At 35.3% G+C, this 13,399-nt stretch overlaps 1 protein-coding gene across 11 annotated transcripts in view; it reads left to right on the top strand.

Moving 5' to 3' along the window:
* The window catches only part of TCF12 (transcription factor 12), a 377,037-nt gene that overhangs the window by 294,527 nt on the left and 69,111 nt on the right, over positions 1–13,399 (top strand). For all 11 annotated transcript variants that reach the window (XM_060618409.3, XM_060618411.3, XM_060618407.3 and 8 more), the window contains one exon: positions 1,199–1,251. In XM_060618409.3, coding sequence (XP_060474392.1) covers positions 1,199–1,251 — 53 coding nt within the window. The remainder of the gene's footprint in view (positions 1–1,198; positions 1,252–13,399) is intronic.

Here is a 13,399-nt window from a genome sequence, read left to right as displayed (position 1 = left end):
TTAATTCTCATTTTTACAGTTTGCAAAAATAGTATACTTTACATCAGCCTTGTTAATAGTGAACGCTTCTGAAAAATCCTGAGTTTCATCCATTATTTGTGTAAGATTGGAAAACTGTACTTACCACCTTTTTTTACAGTAAATAAGATGGACAAGTTTTAAATCTTAAGTTTTACAGATGAGTAAAATCGAAATACCAAGTGAGGCTGGTTGGGTATCTGAAAATACTCATTTTCTAATTTATATCAATAAATTATTTAAGTCTTATAAAGAAACATCCATCCAAGATAAATGACACAATAATCAGTGCTGAATTTGAAGTTTCAACCACACACTGTGGGGTTTTTTTTTAATGCTTATTTATTTTTGAGAGGGAAGGGGAGAGAGAAACAGTGCAAGCAGGGGAGGGGCTGAGAGAGAGGGAGACACAGAATCTGAATCAGACTCCAGGCGCAGCGCTGTCAGTGCAGAGTTGGACCTGGGGCTCAAACTCACAAACTGCAAGATCATGACCTGAGCCAAAGTCGGAGGCTTAACCCACTGGGCCACCCAGGGGCTGCAACCACACATTGTCAAACAGTGGATATTCTTACAGAATCCTGGATGACATTGTATATGACAGTGCCTGTATGTAATAGTTTATGTAACATTTCTCTGACATAATTTCAACCATAATTTTTCATTTATTAAATTTTATTTCAAATTTTTAACATAGTTGTAGCATAGCATTAACTTTCAGGCTGTTGACTATGCTTTTAAACCTAACTCTTAATGTGTTGTGGATACTAAATTTGTTAAACAGTTTTACTATTAAAGTGACCTGTTATACCAGATGCCCCTCTGCAAATGACAGTGCCTAGTGTGGAGCCTGGCACCTAAATGGGTACCTAAGAAATGTTAATTCCCTCCCCTCACACATGCTTATTGGTTTGTTATTTTCTTTCCTGTTTTGCTTTGTTTGCTTTCATCTTCCTAAGCTTATGGGATATGTGTTTCAGAATATATCACTTCATTAGGAGAATTGTTTTGCCCAGGAACCAGTTAGAAAGAATGAAGCCCTCATCTTTATATTCCCTTGCTTATTCCTAAATATTGGAAAGCCAGAAAAGCGCTAGAAGGGAAAACTCTTTCCTATTCACCTGAAGTCTGATGTTTTCTAATATAAATGCTGATGAAATACATTGTTTTCCATATGCAGATCCTTTGCAAGCAAAGAAAGTCAGAAAGGTGCCTCCTGGTTTGCCTTCTTCAGTAAGTACCCATTTTTTTGACTTTGTGGTAAACAACTGATTTCAGCTATTCAGTATTTGCTGGCTGTAAGGATTATTTGATTGGTGTCAGCAGGCACACTTCGCATAGTAACTGTTCACTGTTCAACAGAATCATTGATTGAGATAAATCCACATTTAATGTTAGGTTTTTAGATTTCTCTGCAGTAATTTGTAGCTTACTCATATGCTGTTACTCCATGTCCCTGTCATTTGAATTCCCCTCTTGGGAAGAGGACTGGGCCGGTAGCTGTCAAAGAAGATCTCCTGTACAGGTCTTTTGATGTTTAATTAGTCATTATGTTGCTGAACAGGAGGACAGACAGAGATTAATAGCTGAGAATCTTAGAAATTTACATTTGTAATAATCCCAGTGGAGCTAAAGACATTAAGATTCGGAGGACATGTTCGGCTCAGCTTGCCTCAGTAGGACTGAAGTTATTAATATGCATAAATCACCGAGTCAGATGTTCATTGTGAAGCCCTTGTGGATTTTAAAGCCTTCATTAAGCCTTTCCTAACTTCAGCCTAGCATCAGGAAAGCTTTCAAGCAACTAGTTTGTTGATCCCTCTTTGCTCAAAAAATGTATCCTTTGAGAATAAAGAGCTTGCATGAAGGAGGTTGGAAAGGTTTGGTGAACAGTCATTAATGGCCGTGATAATCTAATACTGTAGGGGTGTTTGTGCTATTAAATATATTTTATTCTTCTAAAGAGTGAAAGTATTTGTAAATGAACCTACATCATAAATCCACCTACATTTAAAAATCTCTGGTGTGAGAAGGGAAATCTTTTTCCTCTCTCCCTTTGCTTTGAACAAATGGGGAGTGGGGCTTTTGGACTGAGGCCCCATGCCTTGTAGGGTACATCTCTTTGTTGTGTAAATGGATGTTGGGCTTTTATTTGGCAGTACTTAACACATGGGCGCAGGTGCTGCTGGATGAGTCACAGCTCATCGAAGTATACACTGAATGGAATATCCGGCTTGGCAAGTAGTAATCTAGAAGGAGCAGCATGGGTCTGAGCTCTATTTTTTATTAAGGCTGAAGTAGAGATATCATCTTTTTGGTTGTTTGCCTTCCTTCTTTCCTGTGTTCTTCCCCCTGCCTTCTCTTCCGTGTGATACATGAAAACTCAGATTTGAAATCCTCTTTGAAACTCAGTTCCAGATGGACTGAGTTTTATGCAGCCTAGGGCAGCTGTGCTCTGAACCTGCAGCCTACCTGGAAGGTTGGATTGCAGCTGCAGGCATTCTTAAAAGCTTTTGCTTGCATAAGCACTTGGGCCCACTAGAGGCTGAATAGCTGCTTGATAAACAAAATGAACACAATGCCTCAAATCATTATTCCCGAAGACAGGAATTTTTTTTCAACAACAGCTAAAAATAGTTGGGCAATTTACATTTTAACAGTTGTATGCTGTGGAGGGGTAGGTGGTTTAACAGTATAACAGATGATTTCTGCTAGATTAACAGAAATCATATTTAAAACTGACAGAACTGCTAAAACATGTAACTGTGCAATTTTCTTGTAATTTATTGGCATAATTCTATGAAAGTAATAAAAATTAAATTACATATTAATATTTACCAGGACTACACAGGTGAAAAAAAATACAAGGTTTGGAAATGAAAAATTCATCTCATTTCTTCTTAGCCTAACACTGATTTTAAGAAACAGTATATTTTCAGTGTTTCATAGTTTTTTCATGTTTAAAACAAAAGGGCAAACTAGAGCAGTCTGGAAAAAGAATAGACACTGGAGGTAACGGGAATTCCTTCCAGTCCTAATCATAACAGCGGTCACTACTTGGAGGTAGTTCTCTGTATTGTTTCATGTGTCAGGACCAGCCACAGAGAAGGGGAAAGCCACTGAATTCTGAACTTTAATTTCTTTGAGAACCATTAGAAAATTTTACAAGCCAGGCCTAAGTATGTAGTGTGTTACCAATTACCTTACTCAGGATTTATTAGATATTTGTACAGAAGAGAATAGAATTCAGTGTTTTCAATTCTATATTTAATATCAGCATCAAATACACACTACTCAGAAACCATGATGAAAATAGTATTTAAACATTTTGAATGTCATTAAGCATATATAAAGAATAAATGCATTTTAATTAATGAAAGTATATTTTAAATTAAATGCTATGTTGAAATCTTAAGTTTTTTAAAGAGAATTTTTTTTTTAACTTTAAAAATAGGTACCTTGGGGCTCAGTCGGTTGAGCACTCGACTTCGGCTCAGGTCATGATCTCACGATTCTGAGTTCAGGCCCCATGTCAAGCTCTGTGCGGACAGCTCAGAGCCTGGAACCTGCTTCAGATTCTGTGTCTGCCTCTCTCTTCTGCCCCTCCCCTGCTCACATACTGTCTCTCTCTCTGTCTCTCTCACTCAAAAATAAATAAACATTTAAAAAAATTTTTTTAAGATACTTTGATAAATATTCCCAAAATAATAAACTTTTGGGAATACTTATGGTTACACTATTTACCTTTTCGGTATCTAAAGAAAATGGGAATTTAAAGTTACAGTTTTCTATTGGAATCCTTTTATTGAAATAAATGTAATTTATAGACCTTAATGTACATTGTAAAAAGGTATAAAAATGAAAGTGGACTGTGTATATTTTATTTCATGATCATTTGAATATTATACTTACTAAACCAAACTAGAAACTTGACAGTAACATCTCAGATTTCACAGTTTGCTGTTTATCCAAAATATCTTTAATCATCTTTAAAATACATGTTACCTTTTTACTAAAGAAACAGTAGAAGAGCTAGGTTAATATTGTACTGCTCATACTGCTGCAGAAAACCAGAGGCAGCGTTACTTAACATGCAAAACATTAATAATCTATACAGTTGACCACAGAGCATTGGCCTTTTCTTTTTGTGAACCATGATACAATTTTAGGTTTCATAAGCACAAACCTCAGCTCTTGTATTCCTCTCTGCATAACAACTGAATGGTAATTCCTGTCTGTGGATTAAGATCCAGTAAGTGTTTGTTGGCAACATTAAAGCAGCATGATTAGTAAGGTTAAGAGAATGATCTGCTCAAATGTGCTGGCTCAGTTAGTGATTATTTGTATGACCCTGGACTTGTCAGTCCTTAGAAAATCTGAAGTGGGAAATCTGAAGTTCCTTTCAGGTGTAAAAATGCTAAGTACTTATGGTTTTAAAACTGATGTACCCAATACATAATCAGAAAGCACAGTGGGCATAGTTTTCTTCCCACTGATAAAAAAAAAATAAAGAGATGTCCTTAAGCACATTAAATTTTCCACTTGCTTTTCTACATAGGTTGAAATATTGGACAAAGTAGACTTGTAACAGTAACATTAGAATGATGCTTAGATATTGAAAAGTCTAACATAGACACACACCATCATTACCTTCAGGGAACTTCCCATATAGTATGAGATACAAGCATTCAGTGATTAATTATTTTGCAGTGAGGCAAGTAAAGCTGTATACCAAAGACTCTGGAAACATAGGGTAAGTAGAATGAACCCTACCTTGGGAAGCACTGATGGCTTCATGAGTTGACATTTGAGCTGTGTTTGGAAAGATGAGTAGCAATTCTTCTGTTAGGAGGGAGAATGAACAGACAGGTAAAAGGCATAGACCTAAAAAAAATAAACACATGCTCAGGACACATCTAGAAGTACAGCATTACTGTATTCTATACCAAATACAACTTGTCCTCTTGCAGACCCACTTTCCCACTCCAGAGGAGGACTGGGGAACATATAAAATCAGTTCTGATATGAAAAGGTATAAACTGTCATAACAGTCTATGCTAGATAAAGTCCTAAAGTATCCTGGCTGATAAATAATAGGTGGCATTTGTGATTGTTAAGGTTTATCTGGGAGACTTTCAGAAGGCATGGGACTTTGACTTTGTGGGGTGTTTTCCTCCTTTTTTAGGGCTCCTGAACCTCCTCTCCCATTCTCTTAGCCCCCCAACTTTGTTCTTATGTGTATACCAGTTGTTTTTTATCTGTATCAGATTTGTACTAAGATACAACATTTAAGGAGATTGTGAAGAACTGGATAGTGGTAGGGGGCAGTTGTGGTTTTATCCTAGTAATTTTTGAAAAAAAATTGAAACATTTGTCGTGTATTTGTTAACATCCCTTACAGCCTCACTCTGTTAGAGGTGCAGGACTTACATGTATAAGGATCTATGTTAACCATTATCTGTATTATCTTAATCTTTAATCTTTGCACCACACCTCTTTAAGATAACTAAATACACTCGTCTTAAAAATGAGGAAATTGAGGCTCAGATATTAAGTAACTTGCCCAAGATCACACATAAAGCCAAGATTACTATCTAATTTAATATCAAAGACCATTTTCTGTTTATTATGAATGTTAAAACATATTACATATCTTGGTTTACTCATAAAACATCCTATCCTGTTCAGTATATTAAATTTAAACCATAGTTTATTCTGTCAATTACATTTTTGTTGATCAAATTTATTTTTAATTGGCTTTGTTCCTTTAAGGAACTTATCAGCATCTGAAAGGATGATGTAGAAAAGCACAGACTTTCCAGTCCAGCAGATCGTGGGTTTTATCTGGCCTCAGCTGCTTTTTATTTTAAAACCTTGGATAACTTGCTTTTAAGTTTTCTAAATCGCCAAGTTTCTATTTGTAAAAAAGGAGATAATGCCTATCTAAAATATTAGTGTGTAGGTATCCTGTGCCTAACACGTGTCCAGCATATAATAGACACTCAATAAAGGTTCTTTATTTTTTCTAGTTCTGACCAGTACAGCTTGAAATTTGAAGAACTTTAGCATTTCATTTTTACCAAATTTTGCTGGAAAGCAAGCAAGGGTTTAAAAACATAAGCAGAGATAAATGTTAGACTAAAAGATACAAAGTATTATGCTACCTAGACTTGCATATATAATATATATGCTTGACATGAGTGGTAAATTGTAACCGCTCTTGTTGTTTAGAGATCATTTATTTTCAGAAAAGGAACCTTCAAAAGGAGAGAAACTTTGACAAACAAAATTCTGCTACCTAGAATTCATTATTTTTTGTTTTTTTAATTTAATTTAAATTATTAAATTTTAATTAATTTAATTATTTTTGTTTTCTGAATTATCAGAAACCTATACCTATTTTTATCATTTGTTTAACATCTTTATCTTTATGTCCCTCTGAAGCATTTCTCAGATGTAAAGAAATTTCTTTGTTCTTTAGTATCTATTTTTTAATTTGGTGTTAGTATTTTCAGACATAGATAATTTTTTTAATATACTGCAGAAGATGCAGAATTCTGAAGTAAGAAGCAAGACACTTTCAAGATTTTTATCACCAGAAAAAAATCCAAATGGCTTTTTTAGACCCAAATTCTGCCTAAAGTTTTGTTGTTGTTCAGTAGCATTTGAAAACATCTTCTGAACATCAAATTTTAATATCTTTTTGAACATGGCATGTATTCATTATTCATTTTGAATATAACTGGCTTATAGTCCCATACGTAGGCTGATGACACAGTCTGTTTCTTAATCAAATGCTACGCTGTCCTTTGTCCTTTGTTTTTGAGTATGTATATATTTTCCCCACAAAAGCTATTATGGTTTATCACATAATTTCTTTGCTTTTTAGTTAAACTTTCAAAGTGTATTTACCACCCCAGGCAGGCATCAAATTTGTTTTGTTTTGTTTTGTTTTTTTGCTCTTACCCCCGTAAGGAACTTGGAGTCTGAGATAAATCAAAGCAGCTTAGAATCCACCTTTTCTTGTTTTGCTGCAGATAGGCAGAGTTCTGTAGCCTTTCATTTGGTAATTGGCTGTAGTTCAGGAATTATGCCTTCTTTCTCCCAAAATTTTTATGGGATTTTATGTTGTTAGGAATGACTTTTTAAAAATTAATGTTAATTTTGAGTTATTTTTAGTAGTAAATTTGAAATTTCAGGGGCAGCCCTTGAGATGACTGTAGATATCCTGACATGTTCCCGAACCACAAAGGCCACTAAAACATGTCCAATGATCTAGCATTTTCATGTATATACTATATAAAACTTGGTTTGAATATTAAATAGAGAAGGTCAGAATATAAAATCTTGAGGGTGACTAAATGGAAGATTTTTTTTTTAAATAGGAAAGAGAGGACAAATACAAGTTTCTATATTCTGCAGAAATAAATACAGAATGGCAAAAATGAGTAACTTGGAAAACTATCATCTAAGAGATTACTGGCGAGCTGAGCCTGTTAGGAAAAGGTCAGGGGTTAGAATCATAGAGAAACTGTTCTCTCCAGTTTATCCACAAAAATAGCAAGCAAGATGAGCAGCAAGTAGAATACTCTCAAAGGGAGTGTCCTTTGCAAGTCACTAGGAAGCTAAAATAACAGAGTGATTGTAGACAATTATAATTATAGGGCTTTAAGACTAGCAGGAGTCCTAGGCCTTCTGGAACAAACAGTATTTACACGCAGCACCAGCTTCAGCTTAACTTCATGAGTGAACCCTCCAGTTCTTGAACTTAAGTTGGAATAGGTATTAGCTTAGCTCCTTTGGCAGACAAGCTTAGAGGGCACACAACAACTGTAGGTACTTAAGAGTTTCTTATTTCTGGCTGTTAAATAAGCGGTCTCTGTTTGAGAGTCACTGCAGTATAAAATTTCCAAAGTGGCCGATTCCTTCTCTGACTTTATAGGTCAGAAACATCTTCGTATTTTACAGAAACATCTTAGTATATAAAGGGAATGGTTCTACAATCCATTCCAAACTTATATTCAGTTTGGTCATTGACTGAAAGATTTTCTTCATACATTAATAAGAAATAGCCACCATTTATGCTGACAGTAACTACTGTTCAGAACAGTGTCAGAATTGTATCAGTGTAGATAATAGGTTTTGAATCCATAGTTTTAATATGTTCATTTTTGTGAGGAGCCAGTAATGTCTTTGATCTTATTTTAAAGTCAAAAAACAGAAGGAAAAGTAACTGGTGAGTAAGTCCTGTATATCCAGTTGTTTGTACTGATGTGACTGTACAACCACAGCGATATTTGTTATTTTCTGACCTCTCCTAATTTTTTTCAAAGAGAAAGAACATCTGAATTTCAGAGTTGGCTTTTAAGGTTTATTGAACTCTTCAGTTGCTGGTGTTTCAGATCTTTAAGACTTAAAGCAGACATAGGATAAGACCCAATGTATGTTTGTGTGTGTAACTTGTCTAGTTTTTAAAGGTTATGTGGTGGCTGAATTCTGTGAATGCTTTTAGAGTTTAAGCCCAATGTTAAGGTATTCAGCATCAGTATAATCATGAAAGGGTTTTACTGTTGTTGTTTTAACCTAATGCAGTTGAGGATTATTTTTTGCAAGTATAGGAAAGGATAACTATAGGATAAATTAAGAAATTCCACGTTTTATCACTGAGGATGTTGAGGACTCTGGATTTCATTCTCTGTTAGGGAAGACAATTATATCCTAAGTAATTTGGTGACATGAAATTTGCCATATCTGATACTCCCTTTGTTTAACCAGTAGTGATTTTACTTTGAAAAGTCACTTACTATACTTGTATAGTATCTAATTTCAAGGTCTGTAATGTATGCTATATAGATAAGTACCTAGTTAGGTTTATAAGCGTTTTAAAAGCACTGCTAATCCAAAGGTACTTTCTGATTTCTCCTTTGTGTTTTTATTGAATAGATTTTAAACAAATTTTAATGTGTTGGCCATTTAAAGTTTCTGTCTTTTTTTAAATGTTTATTTATTTTGAGAGAGAGAGAGAGAGCGCACAAGTGGCATAGGAACAGAGAGAGAGGGGGTGGAGAGAACATCCCAAGCAGGCTCCGCACCATCTGTGCAGAGCCTGATGTGGGACTTGAACTCACGAACTGTGAGATCATGGCCTGAGCCGAAATGAAGAGTCAGACACTTAACTGACTGAGCCATGTAGATGCCCCAAAGATTTTGTCTTTTATCTTCTTTAATTTTTTGAATACGTATCTGTAACATGTATTCAATCCAACATATCTATAATATGCCAACATTTTATGTGTTCAAAAATAGTGTGATTCTAGAAATTATGTTTCTGGAAAATTTTCTAGAACCTGCTTACTTTTTTGTTAATAAACCTATATGTCGACTCTTCCTCAGTGTGCTTGACCAGGAGTCAGCAGACTTTTTGTGTAAAGGGTTGTGTAGTAAATGCGTTCAGCTTTGTGGGCCAGATGTTCTCTGTAACAACTATGCAGCTCTGCTACCAGAACATGAAAGAAGCCCCAGATGATACATAAATGGACATGACTGTGTTTCAATAAAACTTTATTTGTAAAATCAAACGGTGAGCTAGATTTGACCCATAGCCATAATTTGCCAACTCCTGCATTAGGCAACATAAGTTATATGCTTTAAAGTAAATACATTCTTACTTTCATAATATAGTCCCTGTGAAAAACAGACCCAAAGTGAAACAAAATTAGTCATTTTTTAGGCCTCTTCCCTGGTTATTTGTGGGGCTTTTTAGAGTCATTACCTGATATTCATTAGTCCCTTCTTCATTTTCTTAAGGTTCCAGGCACTGGGCCAGAGTTTATTGTATTGGCAGAAACTTCCCAGAACCTTTATTTGCTTTATTCTGACTGTGATAATGAAGGAGCCTCAATGTATAAAGTGGGGGGTACAGTGTCACAATTTTTCTAGATTTAAATGTTAGATTAGGTAGTATGCAGGAGAGTTTATGACTTCAAAAGTAAGTCCATGAATTGATATATTAGTAACTCATTATTTGAAACAATTGGGTTTAAAGTATTTAAATAAGTTTATTTTGATATAGGCAGTCCTATAATAATATTTTACTTAACCGTACGTATATCTCTGTGCCCACTCATCATCTTTTATCCTGGTCCAGCTTTCTCATAGAACCCAAAGCTTAAAGGTTGTTTCTAGCAGCTTGAGAATGAATTGCAACCCAAATGTGATTGTGAAACAAATTCTGTTGAAGCATAAGCACTCTATAAACATGAAAGTTTCATATGAAACTTAATCCTCCGTCTCATGACTAGAAAAATCATTTTCTCAATTGATGTTAACCTCTATAAATTTAAGTGAATATTTATGGTTCTTATTTAATTCCCTCTTTAGCTTTATGATCACTAGTATCAATAAGAAATAAGTATTAAAACCCTTGTCAATTTTCTGACTTGTGCTTGATAATTAATTTTTTAAACTATAAAACTTGATATTATTTGAAATCAAATTATTTTCTTCAACATCATCAAAGACATATTTTAAAACCCAGTAATTTTTTTCAGAGAATCTTTTTTTTAAAGAGATTAGCTAGAAACTTTTTTTAAAGAATTTTTTTAAGTTTATTTATTTATTTTGATGGGATGGGGACAGGTGCAGGAGGGGCAGAGAGACAGGGAGACAGAATCCCAAGCAGGCTCCACCCTGTCAGCGCAGAGCCCTATGTGGGGCTGGAATTCAACAACCATGAGATCTTGACCTGAGCTGAAGTCAGACGCTCAACCAACTTAGCCACTCAGGTACCCCAAAACTTTTTTTTTAATGTTTGCTTATTTTTGAGAGAGAGTGCACACATGCGTGCATGCAAGGGGGAGAGGGGCAGAGAAAGAATCCCAAGCAGGCTCTGCAGTGTCAGCACAGAGCTCAACACTGGCTGGAACCCACAAACTGTGAGATCCTGACCTGAGTGGAAATCAAAAATTGGACGCTTAACCCACTGAGCCACCCAGGTGCCCCAGAGAGAGAGAATGTTAAGCATGCTCCATGCTCAGCATGGAGCCCAAAGCAGGACTCAATCCCATGACCCTGAGATCCTGACCAGAGCCGAAATCAAGAGTCTGATGCTCAACCAACTGAGCCACCCATGCACCTTTAAAACCCAGTAATTTGAATAAGAATTAGAAACTCTTTCCCACTAAAGTGGGCTCCATTTAATAGATCTCCAGTGAATGGAATATGAATCCATTTATATATCAAGTACTTATTATGAGTGAGGAATTCTTTTAGGCCCTATAGATTTAAGTATAAATAAAGCATGGACCCGTGTACCCTGTCTTCATGATGCTTATAGTCAAAACCTAAGTCTGACCTTTGGAAAGAAATATTTTGAAATTTTTTTCTGTTGAGTAATTGTTGCCCTCTGGGCACGTCCAGGAAATGCTTTTTGAATTAAATTAAAAGGATAAAAATAAATACTGTAAAGCCATTACTTTATGTTAACTATAATAGGGAACATCATCTGTTAATGACTTCCTTCTCCAAGCTGTACTTTTCAACTTCCTCCTACTCTGGCTGTTCAGATCATCAAAAATATGTTAACTTCTTTTCTTTGTAAAGAAACTGAATTATTTGTCCTATTTTTTTCTCTGCATTTATGCAGTTAACTCACAGTTACATACAATAGGAGTTATTTTTGCAAAAATAACTATTTTGCAAAAAAAAAAAAAGGAGTAAATTTGCAAAAAAAAAAGGGGGGGGGGTGTAAATTACAGGCAATTCAGCCATTACTCTACAGTGCCTTAGGATTAACCTAATTAACAATATAAGGTCCTGATCCTTATGTGACAGATGGAAAACCGGAATATAGGAAACCTATTCCTAAAGGGGGGGGAAAAAAAGAAAAAGCTGTAGTTTCACTGACATAAAAATGAAATACTGGTTATCTTCCCATACTAAATTCCTCATAGTAAAATTATCTTCAAAAATTAGACCATTTGTCACCACCTGTTGCTATCATCATTGTCCAGGCCACTTTTATTCCTTTTCTGAATTATGGCAACATCTTCCCAGCTAGTCTTCCACTTTTCCTTCAGTCTTTTTTTTTTTTAACACAGGAAGATCCTTTTAAAATCTAAATCAGATGATATTCTTCTGTTCAAAATCCCCCAACAGCATTTCTTACCACTGTAAAACCAGATCCTTAAAATAGCTGTCAAGACCTTTCTGATCTGACCCCTGCTACCTCCCAGATAGCATATCCCATTAATTTACCTATCTAGCCACACACTTGCCCTCTTTTTCTTTTCCTTAAAGATATCAATCCTCAGGGCCTTTGCATTTCTCTGCCAGAGCATACCTCCCTTTAGTGTCCACATAGCTAGTTTTCTCACATACTTTTTTCTTTGATCACATAACAATCACTGGGGATCTTTCCTGACTGTTCTAAATAAAATGGCAACATGTCCCTGTCACTCCCTCTTTTCTAACCTGCTGTATTTTTCTCTATAACACTTGTTACCCTCTGATATACTATAATTTTTCTATCTCACCCAGGAGAAACTTGATAAGGCAGGGCTTTCTTTATGTTGTTTTATCTGCAGCACCTTGGTGCATAATGGATGCTCAGTGTATATTTGTTGAATAAATGAACAAACTCAAATAAAAAAACAGTATAGCCATGACTCTTCCTTTATCCTGGGCCATGCTCAGTTGAGTTGACTCAGAAGGCATAAAAAACATACTGGGCAAGGGGCGCCTGGGTGGCTCAGTCAATTAAGTGTCCAGCTTCGGCTTAGGTCATGATCTAGTGGTTCGTGAGTTAGAGCCCTGCTTCGGGCTCTGTGCTGACAGCTCAGAGCCTGGAGCCACTTCGGATTCTGTGTGTCCCTCTCCCTCTGCCGCTCCCCTACTCACGCTCTGTCTCTCTCTCACAATAATAAATAAATGTTAAAAAAAGAATTTTAAAAACATACTGGGCAATATATATATAATCTATATAATTATATATAGATATAGATAGATATAGATATCTATATAAATAGATTATATAATATATAATCTATATAATAAGTGTTTAATATGCTTAAACTTGGTAAAAGCTTTTCAGGGAGGAAAAGAAAATCTCTAATTTTTTATCAGAAAAGGAGAAGTCTTTTCAGTGGCAAAGGTCACTGAAATTCTTTCCAGTTATACAGACTTAGTTTTTCCCTCTGTTAGATATGTTAGAGTTTGCATTTAGCTATCCGTGTGAGGTCTCAGCATTTGATAGTCTTATATTCATAGGATCTTTTTCCAGTTTTAGCAGCACTAAATATATATATAAATATATATATTTACATATATTACATATGTATATATGTAATTACATATATATAAATATATATATATATGTAATTGG

This window comes from Panthera onca, chromosome B3 (assembly GCF_046562875.1).
Source record: "Panthera onca isolate mPanOnc1 chromosome B3, mPanOnc1 haplotype 2, whole genome shotgun sequence".
Classification (NCBI taxonomy): Eukaryota; Metazoa; Chordata; class Mammalia; order Carnivora; family Felidae; genus Panthera; species Panthera onca.
The sequence above is the reverse complement of the archived record's forward strand: the minus strand, read 5'-3'. Positions and strand labels throughout refer to the sequence as shown.